Source organism: Drosophila bipectinata, chromosome 2L, assembly GCF_030179905.1.
Source record: "Drosophila bipectinata strain 14024-0381.07 chromosome 2L, DbipHiC1v2, whole genome shotgun sequence".
Lineage (NCBI taxonomy): Eukaryota > Metazoa > Arthropoda > Insecta > Diptera > Drosophilidae > Drosophila > Drosophila bipectinata.
In genome coordinates this window covers 7,226,697-7,248,116 of record NC_091736.1, presented here as the reverse complement: position 1 = coordinate 7,248,116, position 21,420 = coordinate 7,226,697, and the positions used below count along the sequence as shown (strand labels likewise).

Here is a 21,420-nt window from a genome sequence, read left to right as displayed (position 1 = left end):
AAGAAACGGATGAGAATTGGGGAAGATATAGCCATCAGCCTGGAACGAACCATAACAAAAACAATCGGAAAAAGATTTAGTATTTGATACAAATGCTGAAGTATTTTTAAACCTAAAATATTGGGATTTTCTCTATTAACAAACAATTTTAAATATTTAATTTTTTCATTTAAAAATTGCTATTTTGCATTCATTTCCTCATGCCTCGATATATTTAAAAAATACAGCATACTTGTTGGATGCCCCTAGAAAACTGCTTGGTTAAACTGCTTTCTGGATTGAGCTTTGCGTTGAAAGCAGACCAAGCAGTTCTTCAAAGCAGTAATTAAATACCACCTTAAAAGTAACCTAAGAAAATCCAATCTTTATAAAACATAAAAGCAAAAAACTCTACAAACAAAAATTTAATTTTTAAAAATAAAATATTTTTCCATAAATTTATTTAAGTCGACTTAGCAACAGCCGCTTGTGACAGTTTTATGGCGGTTATTTTTAACGTAAAATAAATTCAAAACCACTATTTTTTATTTAAAAACTAAGTAAGTCTATCGCAGAACCCCAAACACCCGTAAAACAAACTATTTCACTTGTTTACATTATATACTTGATGCTTTCTCGTATTATATATTATTATCTCCATTATATAATAACGAAATACCCAAATCATCGTTATTAGTTTTGATTGATTTTTGGATTTCTGTTTAACATCATTTCTTCAATTTTGTTTTTTTTTTGTTTTAAACTTAGAATGATAACTTAAGTGCCTGGCTTAATGAGTAAAAATTAAAATGGTTAGACAATAAGGCTACGCTTGTTTTTTTTTTTAGTCATTAATTAATCAGCTACTCCTCTTTTAAATCCGAACACACACGAGCAGGCGACTCAACAACTTTAAACTTTTCTTTTTTTCTTAAAAATTTATTTTTGTTTGATTTTATTATGCCGCCAATAATTTCAAAAAGAAAAAAAACATTTAAATATACACTTTAAATTTGCTGGTTTTAAATCCGAAGTTCAATATAAATTGACGTTTTTTTTTTCTAAAAAAAAAAAAGAAAAACAAAAACATGGTGTGGTTGGATAGGAAAGTATGCAAAACAAAGGTCTTGAAATGTGTGCGCTGCTGTGTTTGGCTTCCGATGAGGCAGAAATGGGAGTCGAGGTGCTATGTTCTCTATGGAGGAGCAAGGTCTTAGAACTCAAAGTTGAAGGACGAATTCCGGCCGCCGCCGCCATTAAATTGGAAGAATGAACGGAACATTTGGTTCGGGTCAAAGTCGGCTGTAAAAAAAATACAAAAATATAATATTATTATTTAAATATGTATAATCGTAATTTAAGAACCTTTACCTTGCTCTTGCTCTTCAATGTCCTGGCCGCTGTCGTAACGCTGCTTTTTGCGGGCATCTGACAGGATGGCATACGCCTCGCCCACCTCCTTGAACTTCAGCTCCTCCTCTTTGCGCTCCTCGGCACTGCTGTTGGCATGCCGATCGGGATGGTGCACCAGGGCCTTCTTGCGGTAGGCCTTCTTAATCTCATCATCGGATGCATTGCGGCCGATGCCAAGGATCTTGTAGTAGTCCTTTCGCTTCGACTTCTTCAACGCAAACTTGGCTTCGCGCAGCAGTCGCTTGATATCCGACGACTTCTCCTGCTGCAGTGCCGTCTCATAGTCGGCCACCGACTCCTCGAACTTCTCCAGATCATTGTAGCAACGGGCCCGCAGCAGCAACGCCTTCAGATACTGACTGTTCAGCTCCAGCACCCGACTGCAGTCGGTCACCGCATCCCGCAAGTTGCCCATCCGTGTGTTGACCAGAGCTCGGTTGTAGAACAGCTTGGAGTTGATGTCCTTGTTGTTCTCGTCGATCTTCAGGGCATCGGAGTAGATGACATGTGCCTCGCGATACCGACCCGATTTGAAGAGCATGTTGCCGTTCTCCTTCATCTCCTTGAGCTGTTTGCACTTGCTGCGCATCTGCTTCGATTTGTAGTGATCGGGATCGAGGGTCAGGGCGCGCTCGAAGTGCAGGATGCCCTTCTCCAGGTTGTCAGTGTAGTACAGGCACAAGCCCCTCACATAAATGGCATCCGCCGAGGTGGTGTCCAACTTCATAACACCCACGGCAATGTCCAGGGCTTCATCGCAGCGACCCAAAAAGGCCAGGCACTCGGCTTTCAAAAGGCGGTACCTGTAATGGATTAGAGATTAGTTATGGATTCCAGGACTCTAGGATTAGGACTCACTTCAAACAGGCGGGTGCCAGCTTTAGGGCACTGTCCAGATAGAAGACCATATTGCGGTAGGCCTTTGTGTCGTAGTTGCTCTGAATGGTGGTCTCCAGCTGGCGGAGCTTCTGCACCGCCGACTGCTCCCCACTGACGGCTGTGCTCTGCGAGTTGAGCTCCGTGACCATCTTGATGGCCTGCTCGGTGCCGATGATGTCGCCCAATGCCAGACAGCACTTGGCCACGCGGACGTAGGCCTTCTCGAAACCAGGATCGATCCGGATGGCATGCCGGGCATCGGTCAGGGCACTGTTGTAGTTGAGCAGCATCATGTAGCAGGCGGCACGATTGCCATAGTAGGCGGCCGAGTCCGGGCACAAGGATATGGCGTCGGTGTAGAGCTTGAGTGCATTCTGGTAGTTTTGTGCCTTGTATTGGTCGTTGCCCAGCTTCTTTTTCTCTTCAGCAATGCTGTAAGAAAAAACAAATTACTTGGTCAGTGCTGGAGGCACAAAAATCCACAAAAGAATCATTCAGACTTTATAATATGAATTTTTAATGTCGTCATCGTCAACCGAAACAACAGCCGAGGGCTAAGAAGAAAGTCTTTCTTTCTTTCTCTTCAGAAATGGCACAAACTAAAGCAACAGGAAGTAATCCGCCCAGACGTCTTTAGAAAGAGTACAGTGGTACAAAAATCCTTTAAAGTGGATTTTATTATGTATCTTTATTGAAAACCCTTTCTCTGAAATTAATAAGTCACCTCGAAAGTAACTTCCGCCTCTCTGATCAATTTCCACTTTCATTCACTCACTACCTACCATCTCCATTTTTAGAGCACACTGTCCTCTATTCTCCCTTTTCTATTCTATTCTATTCTATTATGTGGAAGTGCAACAACCTGCAACCCACTCAAATGGGGCAAGAAATTATGGCATCACAATGGCCGTCAATAGGGCGACACTAATGCGGGCGCCAAAGTATCCCGGAAAAGCCAAAGAAATTTTTCCACCCAACCACCACCCAGCCACCCACTACAGCCGAAATACATTTGGAGTTGTGCCAGGTTTTCACTGTACTTTGCCACAGCATTGTCGGCGGTATTATGGGGGGCATAGAGGGCTTTATGCCACGACTTCTTATTCTCGATTTTTTTTTATATTTTTTTTTGTTCGTTTGTTGGTATTTATTTGCTTTGGGTCTCAGTTACCACTTGAGTCTGGGTGCCCCATTAAAAATATGTACATTGATTATTTATTAGAAAGAGGTATAGCTTTTTTTTGCAACATTTGCGTGGCTGACAAACAAAAGATGTTAATTGCAACTTCAAGAGAGAAATAATTTGCGTTTTCTAAAAGGAGAACTAGAATGGCAGGGAAACTACTGGGTTGGTGGGTATCTGGTGGGTTTGGCATTTTTTCAAGTGCTCAGCACAAAACTTTTAATTGCTGCCATAACTTGCCGATGCGGTCGCGGCCTGAACCACGAAATGGGGGCACCACAACCAAAGCACTATGGGGTTTTTGACCACTTTATGTGGCATTTAATCATTTTTTGAAAGTTCTCTGATTTAAAAACAATTAATGGGAATGTATTAAGAAAACATCAAACTATTATGCCTCATACTCAAAATATTAATTATTAGCACCATATGCTAGCATAACAGCTGCAAAGTCAGCTGTTGCATCCGAAAGCACGTGCGCTAAGTTTGCAATTTTCACATAGTGATTTGTCAAATTAGATTATTTGTTTAAAACTCCATTTAAAAAGAAAAATAGTAATGGACACTGATTTCACAGGTTTGTACTACATGTTAAATGTATTATCTGTTTAAATTGTGCGTGTCTATACTAAAATTTTGTCATTTTATAGATGCACCTTAAGCTGAATTTTGGGAAACAAATTTCAACTTTGGGAAGAGTTTTGAAATAGAAGGAATAAAAAGTTTTCAATGCGTCCAAGTGTATGTTGTAGCGTTGTCAATACTGAGCAAAGGCTGTTAGTCTTATTGTGCACTTTTCTCCACTATTGGTGCAATTTGAATTTTTCTTAGATAACCTCACTTTCTCCAAAAGCCGACTTGGTCGCTGCTTGGAACAGCGAAAGGGGCCGGGCTGAGCATCAAATGGCTGTACAATGTTTTTTTTGTAACGCCATGCAAATAACAATGTGGATAATGCCGTTTTGAAAAAAAGCCACCAGTTTTTAATGGAAGTAATGGTAAATACGGTGCTTTCAGTCGGCTATTTTGGAGAAGAAGCGTCTGAGTCCTGAAACAAGCTGTATAAATCAGACAGGCGTCACCATTTAAGAAAACACTACCGATTACATTCCATCGCTGATGTGTTCAACAGAGCTATGGATACATTAGATCAAATTATTTCGTCCTTAATTTTTCGAGATGCATAAAAAACTAAAGAGTCTTTTACTTCCAATTGAGGTAATTGAGATGCTTTCGTACGAATACGAAAATAATGTTTGTCTCGAAGATGACGAATTTAACGATTCCAGCTTTTTTTTTTAGATAATATTGATATATTATAGAAAATGAAAAAAAAAAAGAATAATAAGATTAATACTACTGTATGAAGGAATTTTTCTTTTTAAACTTTTATATGCATTTGTATGGAAGAACACTGAAATCCGGTATTTTAAACTGACAGTTCCCAAGGAAAGCGTTGTCCGATTTGGTTCAAAATTGCTATATCGTATTAAAATAGCAACAAATATCAGCTCCTTAAATTTCATTAATTTATCTTTACTTTTACCAAATCGTTCCTATGGGAGCTATAGGATATAGTTTCCTGATCCGAACGATTTTCATACTATATGTGCCTAGGATCAAATAACAACGATTGGTAAAGTTTCATGTCGATATCTCCAAAACTGACCGAGTTATTAATTAATGCCACAAAAACAGGTCAAAAACCCCATAGTGCAAAGGGATAAGGTTGGCGGAGATCTCATATCTTGGGGGTTGGGAGGGGGAGGGGGAGGAAAGCCAACAGCCGTTTGCATAACAATTAGAGGAAACCCATAAAAGTCAAAAATTCGTTCGCGCTTGATTGGGCAACATTTTAGAAAGCCATTTGTTAGGATCCTCTCTGGTTTGCTCAAAAAAGTAGGCAACGCCGCTTGCATTTGCAATTCAACTCCAATAAAAAGAAGAAGAAGAGAATACACACACACACACCCCTACACATTACTAACATATAACGGCCCACTAAAGAGCTGATTAAGAGAGGAGGCAGAAGAGGGGGGCTTGTAGAAGAGTTGGAGAGTGGAGGAGCCGAAAAAAACATGAAAGCTCTGGCTAGATAAATAAAGCGCAAAAGGGAAACCACCTGAATGGCAGGTAAAAAAAAATAAGGGGTAAACGGATAGCGCAGAAAAAAAAAGAACAAACAAACTGGCAGTCAAAGAATGAATGCAAAGCATGCAATGCAAAGTTAAGCAGGTATAGATTACAATTGCGGTTAAAATAATAGGGCTTTTCAAAACATAATTAAAAAAAAATAAATAAAATAAAATAAATAAGATATCAAACCATAAAAAAAATAAAATTTTTTATTAATGTTTAATTATTTGAACTCCTTAATTAATCCTACTATTATGACCTCCTTTGTTCTCTTCCATTAGTATCCCCGTATGTGTGAGCCTTCAGGTCACAGCAGAGTTCAATGCGCGATAAGCAAAGTCAATGGTAGAAGAATGAGTGGAATGCCGATGGCTTATAGACTCTACATGGTGTGACAGAGTGAGTGCTGCCTGGAATAATCATACTCTCATGAATATGCATAGTTTGGAGGGGGGCTGGGTGGTGTGTGTGTGTAGAAAGGAGGGGGGGCCCTAGCTGTGATGACAAAACTTTTTCCAAGAGAGACACAACGAAGACAACTTGGACATGTGCTGGAAGAATCATGCAAAGTAGATTGCCAGAGTGTCGAATCCATCAGTTAACTGCAACTTGATGGTTGGCGGAAGATAGTGGGGTGGGTGGGGATAATACGCACAATTGCTACAGTGGGGTTAGACTAAGGGTTAAACTTAACAGGTAACAAGGTGAGAATGGGTGGAGGAAGAGTGTGTGTGTGGAGGGTTAGGGATTATTTAAGCTTCCGGTTTTTTAATCTTTTAAGCTTTTAATCTTTTATAGTTAGTTTTATTTATTAATTAACAGGTTTTTTTATCTTTATCTTAATGAGATTCTAAAGATATCCTCTTAGGTTCTACTATCCGTACTTTCTATTGGTATCTATTGATTTTATATACTTCTATACTTCAGAAACTATACTTAAAGTCTTATCTGAGTAACTCTCTCTAACCCTTCTTCCTCGTAATCTTAGACTTCGTAAGAATTTATTCTATACTCCTATCGACCATTCCCTATGATTTGAGCCGTACAATATGAGTCAGCGTCGCTTATTAAATGATTTTTTTTATTTATTTCTATTTCAAGGACCTCTTATCCTTTTTTTTGCCTTTTTATAGATAAAACTTATTATCTTAACCTCATTTATATTAAGATTATCTATCTTTTACATCCAAACCCTCTTTAAACTAAAATCATCTACATCTATAACCTCTCTTTCAATAATCCCCTTAAACTTCCCCCTATATTTCCACCTCTTTCTTTCCGTTCCACGTAATTTCCGGTAAAACTTCACCTCTATATATCAAATAACCCCGTGTACTGCCATTTGCATTCCATTAGCATCCTGTCATATCAAATTTTCCCCGACATTACAACACAAACAACAACAACAAGTACCAAGTATCCTGCGGAAAATGGCAGAAAAAAAAAAATTGAAGTCTACTTACCGCGGCAGAAATGTAAATTCCTCCGAACTCATATACAATTTATTGAGCATTGGAGGAGTCAGACTTTTAATGTTATTACTTTGCGACATACGTATATATGTTATTTTTTTTATTTTTATAAAAAAAACTACGTTAATCCGAGAGACAGAAGAGTCTCATATTAATGCCATTATTCCATCACGTTTGGAAGGAGCGATTAAGCGACCGAAGGATTCCCCATAAGGGCCAATTATTGTTTTATGGCCGCTGACTACAAAAATATTGTCAAAAGTGGCTATCAAAAGACTGTTTTAGCGAACACGTTTATGCTGGTGGTGGTCTCTCTGGCAGCCAACGGAAGCGACTGATGTTGATGCTGCAACTGCCACTGCCGAGTGTCTCGTGTTGATGTTGCTACTGGTACGACATGCAACGACATGTCCCGGCTCTTCGGGAGAAGCAAAAGCAACTCACGAATGCCAATGCATGCACGAGCTTGCTGCCGGCTTTGAAATTTTCTGGCAGTTGACTTTTGAGAGACACTGTTTCTGCCAGCGAGAGAGAGAGATGCACTCTCTCTGAGTCTCGGAGAGTAGCGGTGCATTGTGCAACGCGCATGTGAGAGAGTGAGAGTGGGTGGCTGGGCGAAGACTCTCTGCAGGCGGCTTTAACGATACACCAGACACTACTCATAGCCATTTATTGGTCAATAAGAATGGCTACAATAGGTGGCGCTATCAAGTCTCAAAACAAATACTCTTCTAAAAGTTATATTAAATTAAAAGTTATTTATGATTTGGCTTAAAAAATATTATCTTAAAAAAAAACAAGTTTATAAAATTAATAAATTTTTGTATATAACCTCTTAATTATAAGAGAAATATACATATATTCCCTAAAAACCAAAAGGCTCTTTCAACCAGGAAGACAAGCTTAGGGCGTAGCAGCTGGTGGCGCAGCAACGGACATGACCTGCCACAAGTTGAAATTGCTTGCCACAAGACCCGAACTCACCAACACAGCCCTATCATCATCATCATCATCTAGTATCCACGATTCACGTGGACAACCACGCACAGTAGGTCAATGCGGGTCTCATGTATGTTTGGGGGGGTTGTATGTTTGTTTTTGCTTTTGCTTTTATTTTTATTTTTGTTGCCGTTTTTGTGCTTTTGTGCCCCCAACTGCGTGAACCGGAAATGCTGTGCAGACATAATGGCGACCAAAAGAACGACAAACCCAGAACCCAGATGGGCGCAGAGCCAAGAGCCGTCAAGGCTTAAGTGAATAAGGAGAAGTTTTCAATAAATAAAAGAAAAGCCAGCTTAAGAAGAAAGGGAAAACCTACCGCCCTAAGAGGGAAAACTATACGAGGATGTATAACAAAGTTAATGAACCTGGCCAAGTGTCGGGGTGCCAAAAGTTTAAGCCAAATTGCCGGAGTTGAAAAGTGTGTTTTGGGTTTCAAGGGGGGAATAAGTAAAAGAAACGGGCAGTAAAATCACAGAGAGAAATGATAGTAATTAGATAGAGATTATAGATTTATTAGGCAAGGGCACACTGTGTTTTAATAAGAGAATAGGTCACACTGAGCGTCAGTAAAAACAACAGTAATTGTGGTATTTACACCTTAGGAACTCTTATCCTTAACCCAAACAATGGAAACCACTTAGTTGATGGCTAGCAAGGGTACACTATGTATTCTTTAGAGAAATGGCCACACTGCACTAGTTAAAAACAAGTAAGAAAGGGCACACTATTTTTTCTTAAGAAAATAAGACACACTGCGCGTAGAAAGAACATTAACTATACCACAGGGAACTACATACATATCATTAATCCAAACAATATAAATTACTTACTTAATTGCTCTCAAGGGCACACTGTGTCTTCCTTAAAAAACTGGCCACACTGCTTCGTGTAAAAATCAAGAAAGAAAGTAAATCCTTTGCTTTCTCTCAGTGCCAGATCCCAGAACTTCAGAACCAACCATTGTCTGCACAAGTGTAAGCTAGTTGAGAACTAATCCAAACAATATAAAATACATAATTGATTGTTTTCTGACGACAATGCCACCCAATCATGACCATCATCATCATCTCAGACACCCTCATAGAAACATCATCATCACTCTTGGTTATAGAACCCTTGCATATAGATGAGAGTTCGTGTTCTATTGACACTTGCTTCAATTGAATTTATGGCCCCCAGTTTTGGGTCGTTGTCCGACCTATTATTTCTCCACTGCGTTATGGGGGAATGGTTAGGTTCTGCCAGTTGCCAGTTGTTTGCTATTTATGGCACTCGTAATATTAAACAAAAAAAATACAAATACATATACGTATGTATGTTGTTGTATGGGGATTTATGGCGGTGCTAAATGTTTGCTTTTACCAACAAACACATATCTAGTGGACACGTGCTTAAAGTGCGATCAAATTGGATATATTTGCAGATAAAAAGTGTGCCAAATAGATAAGAGTGATTAATGGCACAAGGTATAGTATTAAATAATATTATATTAAAGACTAGAGTCAAATGATTATTCCTTGAAAACACCAACCATAGTCCAAACATATAATTTTAATAATCCCAAGAGACACCACACCACAGTGGCCTATAATTCTTGACCGGAAAATAAATTTTCAGCTTCAAGGAGGAGTAACCCATGTGACTCATTTGCTTGCAACTGCAACTGCAACTGCTACGGCTATAAAATGCATGCAAAAAATTGTAATGCCACTGCAATTTAAAACGCAATCTGAACACCCACAGGCTACAGCTACATAAGAGGGCATAAAAACATTTATGTCGGGGCAATAAACGACACACCCAGCTCGAAAAAAACCAAAAAAAAAAATACCAGAAAGCTAAAAGACAACAGAAACCAAAAATTATAGTGCGGTAGCTATGCATTGTACATTATTTTGTACCTCCTGCTGTGTCTTGACTCTCTACATACGATATATATATATATATTTTTTTTTTTAGGAATTTGCGACGACGACCTCAATGTGCCATATGCCAAAGCTTTGCTGCCCAAAAAGTTCGGGCCACACATGTGCGCCAGCCAAGAGGCCCAGAAGAGGCCCACTAAATGGCCTCCTAGGAGAAAGGACAGTGCCCCCGGAGGGGCTAAGCGGTCGAGAAGAATTGCATTTGGGGCTCTGACATTTTGAAAGAGATTGAGAATTGGCTGGTGGCTCTTTGTGTTTGTTGTTGGTATTTTTTTTCTCGAAATTTCTCCCTTTTTCTTGTGGGGCTGTCTTGATCGAATTGGTCAATGCTCTCTCATAGGTTGAAGGCGAAATGACAAAAAAATAAAGTGTGTGAAGGGCAAAGGCTGGGCTGAAGAGACAAAGTGCTTGGGTGAATCATGGTAGCCATAGAAACTAAGTAAATGTTTGGTGACTAAAGCTAAGTGACTTTTAGAGAGTTTATTGCTTCCTATAATATGTAATTCATGTTCTAACATGTTACTATAAAATATAATATGTGATAAAATGTTTTTAGAGAATATTGTGCATGTTATTACATAAAAACCAACGTTTCTATAAAGCTTTTATAGGATAATAATATATATCACCTAGTTAATGTTCTAACATGTTCCTGTAAAATCTAATGCATGTCAAAACATGTTTTTATGGTTAATAATGACATATTTTAACACAAAAACTGACGTTTGTAAAAACTTGATAAGTAAAGCTAGATATTTTATAGAAATTAATATAACACATAATTCGTGATTTAAAAAGTTCCTATAAAAATCGAATACATGTTAAAGCATGTTCCTATAAAAAATATGATCCATGTTATAATACAAAAGGAACTTTCTTACTTTTGTAAGAACTTGATGACTAAAGCTATATATCTTTTATAATTATGTTATAAATAATTATGTTTTAACAAGTTCCTATAAAATCTAATAAATTTTTCTATAAAATATACATTTTATAACACAAAAAAAAACGTTTTTATGAGCTTTATGACTAAATCTATACATATATTTATGGAGATTATAAGATATAACTCATTATTAATGTTCTAACAACTACCTAGAAAATCTAATACATGTTACAACAGGTTCTTATAGCAAACAATACATGTCTTGACATGTTCTTGAACTGCTTGATATTTTCCAGCCTTGGTTTCTTTGAATATTTATATCTATTATCTATTTCTTAAGCCTTATCACTCGCATACATTCCCAGAAGTCTTATCATAGAGAGTAAACCATTAAAACTCTCTCATTAATCATTTTTCAGACATTTTTTTTATCGCCTGCCACCCCTACAAAATGGGTTCCTATACTTTAGCTTGCAAAAACCAACGTATTATTCAACAAGTTTGATTCTATCAATTGATTTTCAATTTCAACGCCTCTGCACGTGGCAACAGACAGAGATAAATGAATATGCAAAAAAAAAAAAAAACGTACCCAAAACATCCACACAATTACAATATCTATATATATACTTTCTGTGCACCGATGTGCATATCTTTAGAATGGCTAGCGTCAACGAAATGGTTTTATTTTCAGTTTCTACACATTTTTTTTTCGGTTGTGGTTTTTTTTTTATTTTTTTTTTTTGCACTTTGTATCTGTATTTTGGGTTCCGTTTTAGTTAGCATTTAATTGCTAACGAGTGCGATAAAAAAAAAAAGCTTAAAAAACTTACTACAACATTCTGTTCAGCTCGATATCGGTGGTATGGTGCTCGGGCTTATAAAAAAAGTTCTGTGTCTGGTTTGTGGCGATTAGTTTTTTATTGTCCATGAAGAAAGAGTAATTCTTTCGAATCTTCCGATGGAATCCTTAAAACTGGTTACTTCTTTATCCGATCACCTTTATACGGTTAGCTTGTTAGGATGACGTTGTGTAGCCGATTCGACAAACTTTTACTTTTCATCACAAAGTAAGACTACCGGTGAATTTTATCGATTTGTTGACAACCGAAATTTTGTCGTTTTCTGGCATTGGCATAAAGACAAACAACTCAAAGGAAGTAATTTCTTTAAAAATTATACTGTTTTCTTTTTTTAAAGATTTTCCACAATGGCCGGACCAGCGCGGAAAAACGACGTCGATCGACGCACCGCTGCAGTTTTCGACTGAGTGGGCTGGCCCACGAGTGGGCTTGCGACTGCAACGCACCGATCAGCTGTTTCGAGAGAGCAAAGAGAGAACGTGGGAGCTTGGAATGCACATCTTCTCCTTTTGATCGTCAAGAGAGTGAGCGAGCGAGCATTGTCATCAAAGAGATTTTCGCAAATGATAATTATGGGGAATTATGCTTGTCTGAGCAGAATTGAGCTTAATTAATGCCACATGATCGTTAAAAAGATACAAAAATTCAAATGGAAATTGAAGCCACATTGACCCAAAAATGTAGGAAAATGTAAAAATAAAAATGTTAAAATAAATTGATTAAAAGGGAAGTTTTCTTCAAGGAAAAAATACAATTTCTTCCTCAAAATCATTGAAAAGTTGATGAACTTGTCTTTCTTTTTTTCCTTGTCTGTTTAATTTTACTTCCCGTTGTTCACAAAAAAAAATATACAAACATTAATAAATCTATAGATTGTATATATGTACATATCTTTAAAAAAAACACAAAAAAAACCTCACAATATGAAGGCGTGTTTCGATTGCGACATGGTCCGCGTCTGCTGGCTGTCAGATTTTAATTAACGTTTTTTTTTTTTAATTTCTTTAATAAAACCAAACATGGAGAGACAACAAATTGAAAGAAAGTTGAGATCCCCACAAAAGTCAAGGCTTCTAGAAACAAGGAAATGGTTTACAAAAAACCACAAGCCTCCTCCAGTAAATTATCACAAAAATTGATCCAATTTCTAAGCCAAAATGGGTCAACCACAACGAGTGCATTTGCAACAAGTGCATTCCATTCCAAACCGTTGCAATTGAAAACCAGAAAAAAAGACAATAAAAAAAAAACCAAAACGAAAACAGAAACGAAACCCAAGTGAAAGTGCCCAGTTACAAGACAAACAAAGCAATTAAAACCACCAACAACAAACAGCAACAAGTGCCAACAACAAAAGAAAATTAATCAACAAACTCATAAAACAAAAGCTTGCAAATTTTGAAGAGAAATTGGCTACAAAATTCCCAAAGTTGGCCAAAATAAAAAAGACTTTCAGAGAAGATACTTGAGTAATTCAGTGATTGTAAAACCAGGTAGCTAGCTACCAGTGCATAATTGCATGGGAAGATAGTGCCAATAAATGTCAAACTATAATGAGTGCTAATTTACGAGCTGCCAACACCTACAGTTTGAAAAGCGCCCGGGGGCCATCGAAGAGAGAAAGGAGCACGATTCCCACTCTCATTTTTCCGCAAAAAAAGTTCTCTTATAGATACACTGGGGAAATATTAAAAATATATTTATTATAAATAATTTGTATAATCTTGCAGAGGTTATCACGATTTTTCTAACGATCTATAGAGTTTAAACTATGTATATATGTTGGATTAAATTAAATTAATATTTATATATGTAGTTTCTAAAGAAAAAACTGAAAATCTTAAAATTTAAATCACTCATATTTCTATTGCCTACTTCAAGGGCATCTGGAAGTCAAACAGTAATGAAGAGGAAAATTTTACCGTTTTTTTGGGTATAAAAACATACTAGAAGATGCTTTAGTTTGGTATTTATTTAATAAAATATTTTAAAAATAATTATTAAAAAAACAGCGCCCTCCTCCTCGATTCTCATAGGTTGCACTTAAGCAGGCCAGAAAAATCACAAAAATAATTATTTTTTTTTTGTCAATATTTTTGTTTTTGTTGTCTTTTTTGGTTTTGTTGTTGTAATAGTCACGTTTTTTATGCTTTTGTGGTTTAATTTGTTTGTAATTTTTTTTTTTAATTCATTTTTTTCATTTTTTTTTTTATTTTTTTTTTTTTTTATTATTTTTTTTTTATTTATTTTTATAACCTCCCTTATTTCTCTCTCTGTACTAAAGTGTAAAAACTAGCTTTGTAGCAGCATGAGGCGGCAGACTGGCTAAACTGGCTCCGGCTCCACAATTCGATCCAGACCGATAAGGGAAGACGGCCCGAGACAAGACAGAAGCCACTCATGGCTAGCAGATGACAGCTGGCTAAGCTTTTTAACTTGATCTATGAAAGATCTGGTTTTTCTCGGGGGAAATTGAACAATTTTCCAGTGAATTTAACGAAGTGTTTACGATAAGAGACTTCACTGAAGAGGCTCGAGTGACATTAAATGCCATTTCCGGCTTGAGAAAGATAAGAAAGAGGCTAGTTTACGAGGTGTGCGAAAATTACTCATATTTTGGCAGTAAAATAGATAGAAAATATTTTTAAAAAAATATAAAAATATTATTTAATTAAATGTTTTATTTTATAACCTCTTTTGACCATTCAAAGCTAATTTCATTTTATTATTTTCGGCATTCTCATAGCCATTATATCGTCTTCCAAGTTAATTGAAAAATTACCTGAAATATAGTTCGCCAGCCCCCACAAGACCTGGAATTACGTAATTGGAAGCTATTCCTATTGTCTTCTAACGAGTGGCACTGCCACTTCCACACAAAACCCACAACATCCGCTTAAGCCACTCTGTATATTCTATAGAAACTATAGCTTTAATTCCTATATTGTTTAGCTTAGTGGGTACCCTTTCGAATCAATAATTTAATTGACCCACTTCCTGAGAGTTATATGGTTTGGGGCTAATTGCCTGAAGTTGGTCGAGAGTTTCGTGTCGATTGGGCCAAAAGTTTAGCCAAAAACTAAAGCCAAACTAGAAAAAAAAGCAAGCAAGCGAATTTGGGTCGAAACGAAGTTGAAGAGCCACTTTGTTGATGGCCAGTAAATAGAACACAGTGCTACTCAAACTGTGGAAGTTTAAAAATTTCAAGAGCAAGTTTTTAGAAGAGTTTCTTAAATTAAATAAAATATGTAATACAAAAATTATTTAAAAATTAAATATATATATCATTAAATAAATATTTACTTTGTTAATCATTTTACTTTAAGAGTTGTACTAGTCACAGTGATAAGAAAATGAAAGATACCAAAATAAGATTGTGAATCTCAAGATTATTTAACAAAAAAATTAAAACAAAGCTTCTAGATTTTCTGCTTTAAAAAATCTTTTATTCGCCAAACCAAGTCGAGGTTATATTTCTGAAGAATTGCAAGACTGGCTTTAAGCAACTCTTTTTTTTCTAAAGTTTCTAAGAAACAATAATTGAACTGATTGATTGATTGACTCATGGCTTCAATAATAGTTGATTGCTCTTGCCAAGGCCAATAAAGTTGGTCAATAATAAGTCAAAAGAGGTATTGTTCAACAATTATTATAACAACTATATTTTAAGCTATTTTTTGGTATTATATAGCATTTATTATCCTATGATATATTTAATATATTATCCTATATTGAAGCTTTTAAGCCCTATATTAAAATTTCGTAAACTTCCCCATTTATCAGGGTCAACATTTCTAATTCCCCCGCTCCAGGTTGACTCATCATACTAGAGATTTTTAAACAAAACGGGTTCCCTCATCTCTTCCCAGCGTCATCATCAAGTTTCCAAGTAAGTACAAACAACAAAATATGTATATTTTTTTTTGAAAAAAGAGGATGAGTCAGTTGGCCAGACAAGAGAAATTTTTCCATTGCTAGACCTCAAGTCCTTGAACCTTTCAACTTGGAATTCGAACAAAACAAAGTCACTAATATAATATTATATAATTGCTGAAGGCTTCACTTCAAGTCCAAAGCCGACCACTTTGTATGGCTTCTGAGTTCATTAACTTTAAGTTTTAATTTTGGCCAACTTTTGGTGTTATGGTGTGTGGGCTGCATTGGGCTTTGTCTTTTCAGATACTTTTCAGCGATGACTGTACTTGTATCTTAAAAGAGGTGATCAGGTCAGTTCTGTGAAACTCAATGCCATTTAATACATATTTTTTCAATCAATAAACTCTTATCTATTTGAGTTGTATTTCAGTATTATTATTATTTTTCCATTACTCATGGAGGCCAACCAAAGTGACGCAAATTCTAGCGGAAACAACGTAATAAACAAAAATAAAATCAAGCCTGTGGGGGGGAAAACGAATCATTTGCATTAAAAACAAAAACAATGAACTGGAATTTCCAAAAATGCATTTTATCTTAAAAGTTAAGGAAATCAATGGAATAACCTTCTAATAAATACACATTTTCTTTAGAAAACACCGGGAAGCTTTAATGAAGCGTGGCGGTGACTGACTTATGTTGGCAACATGGCAGAAATCGATGTTTTTTAAATGGAATGTAACCTTCAAAAGATAGTATAGTTGGTATCTATCTAGTAGATACTATTAGTATACTGTAGCTAATAGATACTATTGTTAGTATATATCTAGTATCTTTGAGTATTATATTTGAGAAATTTCGAGAAAGAATATAAGTACATATAAATAAACAAGTGCCTCTAAGTGTGAAAGATAGCACTTTCTATATAATATATAAGATATTATAGTATTTTTGTGATTATATATACAGACTATTACTATACTAGGTATTTTCTCTTAAAAATTACTCATTATATGGCTTGCAAATATAATTCATTAATTTTTCTTTAAATGTTCTTCAATTCTTTCTAAATTTTAGGCCAAATCTGCAAAAATACTTGTGAAATAAAAGACGCTTGAATTTCAAAATTTAACGTTTAAAGACCCACACACACGCGCACACACACTTTGAAAGTAAAACCAGTTTCCAATAAGAACCCACCAACATAGCCCACCTAGCAACAACAAAAACAACAATAATAGAGATATATGTAGGCAACAACTGCAGCTGGGTGTGTGCGCTGCTGCGTTGGTGTTGGCGCCTCAGTTGCGTCTCTGCCAGCGTTTTCTTTTTTCGTTCGGCTGCTGCTGCTGCCCATGACCATGTCAAATGGGTGGGAAAGGGAGGACAGACGGTAATAGATTACATAAAATAGCAGTGCAGCAATTACAGATGAGGGCAAAATAATAGAGATAACTGACTGATATTAAATTTTATTAAAATTATTCAATAAGATGCCACAAGATTGTTTTATTATTTTTAATTATTTATATTTTGTTACTATTTTCATGACCTCACTTGTAAACAGCGTGTTTGTGTTGCCCTTATCGCCCACTTTTGGGCAAAAAACCTTATCTCCCAGTTGTAGGAGTACTAAATTTGGCTAAAATCACCAGACCACCAAGTACTAAGTACCAAGTTCGTGTAATATTCAGTTTTTTAATAAAACCTGGTCTACTTACGTTGCCGCGTCCTTGGGTACGATTTCCTCGGCCGTCAGCTTGACGTCAATATCAGCAGGTTGGGGGGACTGCTGCGACGGCGGCACCACCTGTACCCCAGTGCCCACATCCACTCCGGTGATCTCCACATCCATGTCGGAGTTTGATGAGTTATCCTCTCGTTCGCTGTCGCTAATTTCAATGATATCCTCGTCCATGCGGGTGTCGGGTAGCGTCGAAGGCATTCGATGCACGCGGTTTTATACTCTTCACTGTTTTTTCACCTTTACTTTGCTTTTCGTTTCTTTTTTTTCTTTTTGTATATTTTAGCTTTGCGTCAATAGACTTTGTTACGTATGTATGTGCCGCACACGCGCCGCGTTAGAATTCACGATTCAAGGGGGTTATTTTCTTTATTTCCCTCGCTTCTCGGTTCGTCGCGGCTGTTGGTCCACCTAGCTGTTGTGGCTCCTCTTGGTGTTTGGGTTAGTGTGTTTGTTAAAACGGCAAGCGCCCCAGTGCTTGCGATAATTTAATAAATAATTTTGATTTTGCAGCCGAACAGCCGACAGACGAGAAAAAGCGAGGAAAAGATTTGTAGTGTTGTTGATAGCCAAACGTGTTGATGAACGTATGTTTTATCAATATATCGATATTATAAACACTGTGCTATCGATGTTGACAAAATATCGACCCATGTGGTTTATGTCTTGACTGTCTTTTTACAACACTGTGACGGACAAGAAAAGCTGGTCCCTCAATTCCAGTATTGCAAACATTGTTTCCCGCCAACAGTACTCTTTTAAAAATATAGAACGGAAATGTCTAAAAGAATCATTTGTGAATACAATGAAACGCTTTCCTTTAAAAGAAACAAAATGTTTCGGTATGTTATGTTTTATTTTGACTTTTCATTCTTTTTTAAAATGGTTCTATAAAATCGTTTAATTGACTTTCTCTTGGGATTTTGAATCCGACGAATCCTGAGTTAGCTTAGAACTCTTCTTGGGCGAAAGGATATAGTTCTTTATGTAAAAGTTACTAAACAATCCAATGAATATCGGATTAACAATAAAGCATAACCACATCATAAATTTTGAGTAATTGCAGTTCGGATGGAGCAAGGTTTTGATAACAAGAACCTCCACCGTAACGAACTGGACCAGTTGGATAAGAGTTATGTATTTCTTCCACCAGATACTTTTTTGCACCGATGGATTCACCGACGACAGGTAGTAGTAGAAGTACATCATGACGTGGACAATGGCGTTTAAAGTGCAGGCGGGAAAAAGAAGTCCACCATATCCATGATATGCAGCCAAGAAGTAGCCCATACTGGCCATTATACTGTGGTGGAATAGATGCAGGAAGGTTATCTGTTTATCCTTCTTTCGCAAAACGAAGAATATTGTTTCAGTTAGGTCCATGAACTTGTTAAATCCATAAATATTGCATAGTAAGCGTTCGTAGTCTTTGTGCGGATGATCCATGGGCAAGGCTGTCACGCAACTCATATCATAGGTATCCAAGAAGAAAAGGAAGTGCATGGCCTACAAATAAATAAATGGCATCAGGAAACGACTCGGTCTTTTTTTATAAAGGATGGTTGGTTCACAATTAGTCCTTGCTACTCACACAAAAAAGGCTCAAGGCATTGTAAATAATCTGAATTATGTTGTAAGCTTTAATAATGCCGCGTAGATCGTAGGGCTTTCGATTCTTCATAAAATCGGGACCCAATTTCAGAACAAATGCAAAATAGGCGACCACTATGATCATAGTGGGCCATGGAGTGGCCCAAAGTGGATGGGTGTGTGGATCGATGGGGGTGATCATTTCGCGGGTCTTTTCGGAGACAAACTAAAGCACAACCAGCCAAAAGGTGTGGCTAATAAATGCTTCGAATGAATCATAAATAAAACAGGTGACCTAAAAGTTCACTATTTACATACTAGTGTAGTATTAAAATTACTGTTTTCTTTCCGCTTTTGCAAATTTAATATTTCTTTGAAGGACGTTCGCGACAATGTAATATGCGAATAATTAGCTTGTCTGCGACAACGAAACCTTCGATTTCTCATATTCCCATAAAACCCTACGTCATTCTACATGACAAAATTCTATGAATGGTCAGTGTAAATATATGTATATTCCATTATATTTTACTCCAATACATATTAAAAAGATATATAGAATTAGAATCTATAATTATTCTACTTAACTATATAGTATATGCCAATGTAACAGAAACTTAATACAAATTACATTGGTATATAGAATATAATATGTAAATTATATTTAAAAAATATTAACGTTTGGTAACGCCTAGTACTGTAAAACTTAAGAAAAATAATAAAAGGTCTGGCCACACTAAAAGGCGGAAAAAGTACAATATCGTAAATGTGCAGCACTGGTTCCCGCCAAATCTTTTTTAAAAATATAATACGGAAATGTCTTTAAAAAAAACGATGCTAAATAATTTGCCTTCCTTTTAAATAAAAATCAGTGTGTGTCTAAGGACACGCGTGAGGAACGAAGTTTCTTTGGCATGTTTGGCAATGAAGGACAGACAGGAGTGAATGAAGGCGAAAAATGTATTACAACAACAATTTACAACTTTATACAAAAATGATTTTTATTTATTACTTATTTATTCTAGGTATATAAATCTAATCTGTGGATTTAAATATAGTGATAATTGGCTTATGATAACTAAAGTAAGATACAAAAATTTGAGATTCCAGTATCTCGAAAAAAACTGCATCAATAGTCGTATTGAATATTGTTGTAGACATTGTTGGGTCGTTATCAATTTTTAAATCAAATTCTTCAAGGAGAAATTGTGTCAGTGGCTCTGATTTTTTATCAGAAAAGTTGATGTTAAAGTCACCGGCCAAAATTAGGGGAATTTCATACAAATTTGTAGTACTATATCTCCGAAGAAGTCGAGAACCTTCTTTTCATAAGCGTGAGCAGTGGAGAAGCGCTCGCCTGTGGAGAGCGAGAGAGTGGAAAAATGGTTATATTCTCTCACTCTACGAAGAAGAAGCAGACAGATAGCCGTTTAACGTTACGTTACGGTTTTTCTCGGCTAGCCCCTCCGCCAAACTTATACCGCGCCATAAGAAACTTCGTTCCAAAAAAAAAATATTCTGTTACGAATGTTATGTTTTATTTTGAATTTTCTTTTTTCCAAATTGTTCTATGAATTCGTTTAATTGACTTTCTCTTGAGCTTTTGAATCCGACGAATCCTGAGGTGGCTTAGAACTCTTCTTGGGCGAAAGGACATAGTTCTTTATGTAAAAGTGGCTAAACAATCCAATGAAAATGGGATTTACGATCAAGCATACCCACATCATTAGTTTGGAGTAATTGCAGTTCGGATGGAGCAAGGTTTTGATAACGAGAACCTCCACCGTAACGAACTGGACCAGTTGGCTGAGAGTTATATATTTCTTCCACCAGATGCTTCTTTGGACCGATGGGTTCACCGACGATAAGTAATAGTAGATGTACATCATGACGTGGACAAATGCGTTTAAAGTGCAGGCGGGAAACAGAAGTCCACCGTATCCGTGATATGTAAGCAAAAAATAGCCAATACTGGCCATAAAACTGTGGTGGAACAGATGCAGGAAAGTTATCTGTTTATCCTTCTTTCGCAAAACAAAGAATATGGTTTCAGTTAGGTCCATGAATTTGTTGAATCCATAAATATTGCATATAAAGCGTTCGTAGTCCTTGTGCGGATGATCCATGGGCAAGGTTGTCACGCAACTCAAATCGTAGGTATCCCAAAAGAAAAGGAACCGCGTTGCCTACAAATAAATGATTGGCGTAAGGACTTCATTCCGATTTCATACAGGATAGTTGTCCTTGCTACTCACAAGATAAAGGCTCACGGCATTGTAAATAATCTGAATGATGTTGTAAGCCTTGATAATGCCGCGCAGATCGTAGGGCTTTCGATTCTTCATAAAATCGGGACCCAATTTTAGAACGAATGCAAAATATGCCACTAGTATTGTCGCAGTGGGCCATGGAGTGGCCCAAATTGGATGGATGTGTGGATCAACCAGGCCGATCATTTCGGGGGTATTT

General features: G+C 36.7%; 3 protein-coding genes across 4 annotated transcripts; all 3 read right to left on the bottom strand.

The window, feature by feature from the left end:
* Positions 1-581: 581 nt before the first annotated feature.
* Positions 582-17,939, bottom strand: Tpr2 (Tetratricopeptide repeat protein 2). 2 transcript variants are annotated; one of them, XM_017249595.3, is made up of 4 exons: positions 17,339-17,939; positions 2,251-2,703; positions 1,351-2,195; positions 582-1,281 (listed from the first exon to the last, which is right to left on the bottom strand). In XM_017249595.3, the coding sequence occupies exons 1-4, from the start codon at positions 17,560-17,562 to the stop codon at positions 1,193-1,195; spliced, it is 1,611 nt and encodes a 536-aa protein (XP_017105084.2). In that variant the 5' UTR covers positions 17,563-17,939; the 3' UTR covers positions 582-1,192. The 2 variants fall into 2 exon arrangements, with proteins under 2 accessions (XP_017105084.2, XP_017105085.2); XM_017249596.3 differs by lacking the exon at positions 17,339-17,939 and adding an exon at positions 11,712-12,022.
* Positions 17,940-18,103: 164 nt separating this feature from the next.
* LOC108130891 (very long chain fatty acid elongase F-like) lies at positions 18,104-19,322 on the bottom strand. The gene is made up of 3 exons (XM_017249563.3): positions 19,270-19,322; positions 18,953-19,215; positions 18,104-18,867 (listed from the first exon to the last, which is right to left on the bottom strand). The coding sequence occupies exons 2-3, from the start codon at positions 19,151-19,153 to the stop codon at positions 18,262-18,264; spliced, it is 807 nt and encodes a 268-aa protein (XP_017105052.2). The 5' UTR covers positions 19,154-19,215; positions 19,270-19,322; the 3' UTR covers positions 18,104-18,261.
* A 1,209-nt stretch (positions 19,323-20,531) lies between these two features.
* LOC108130902 (very long chain fatty acid elongase F-like) lies at positions 20,532-21,420 on the bottom strand. The gene is made up of 2 exons (XM_017249574.2): positions 21,207-21,420; positions 20,532-21,137 (listed from the first exon to the last, which is right to left on the bottom strand). Exons 1-2 carry the CDS (start codon positions 21,405-21,407, stop codon positions 20,532-20,534), a joined length of 807 nt encoding a protein of 268 aa, XP_017105063.2. The 5' UTR covers positions 21,408-21,420.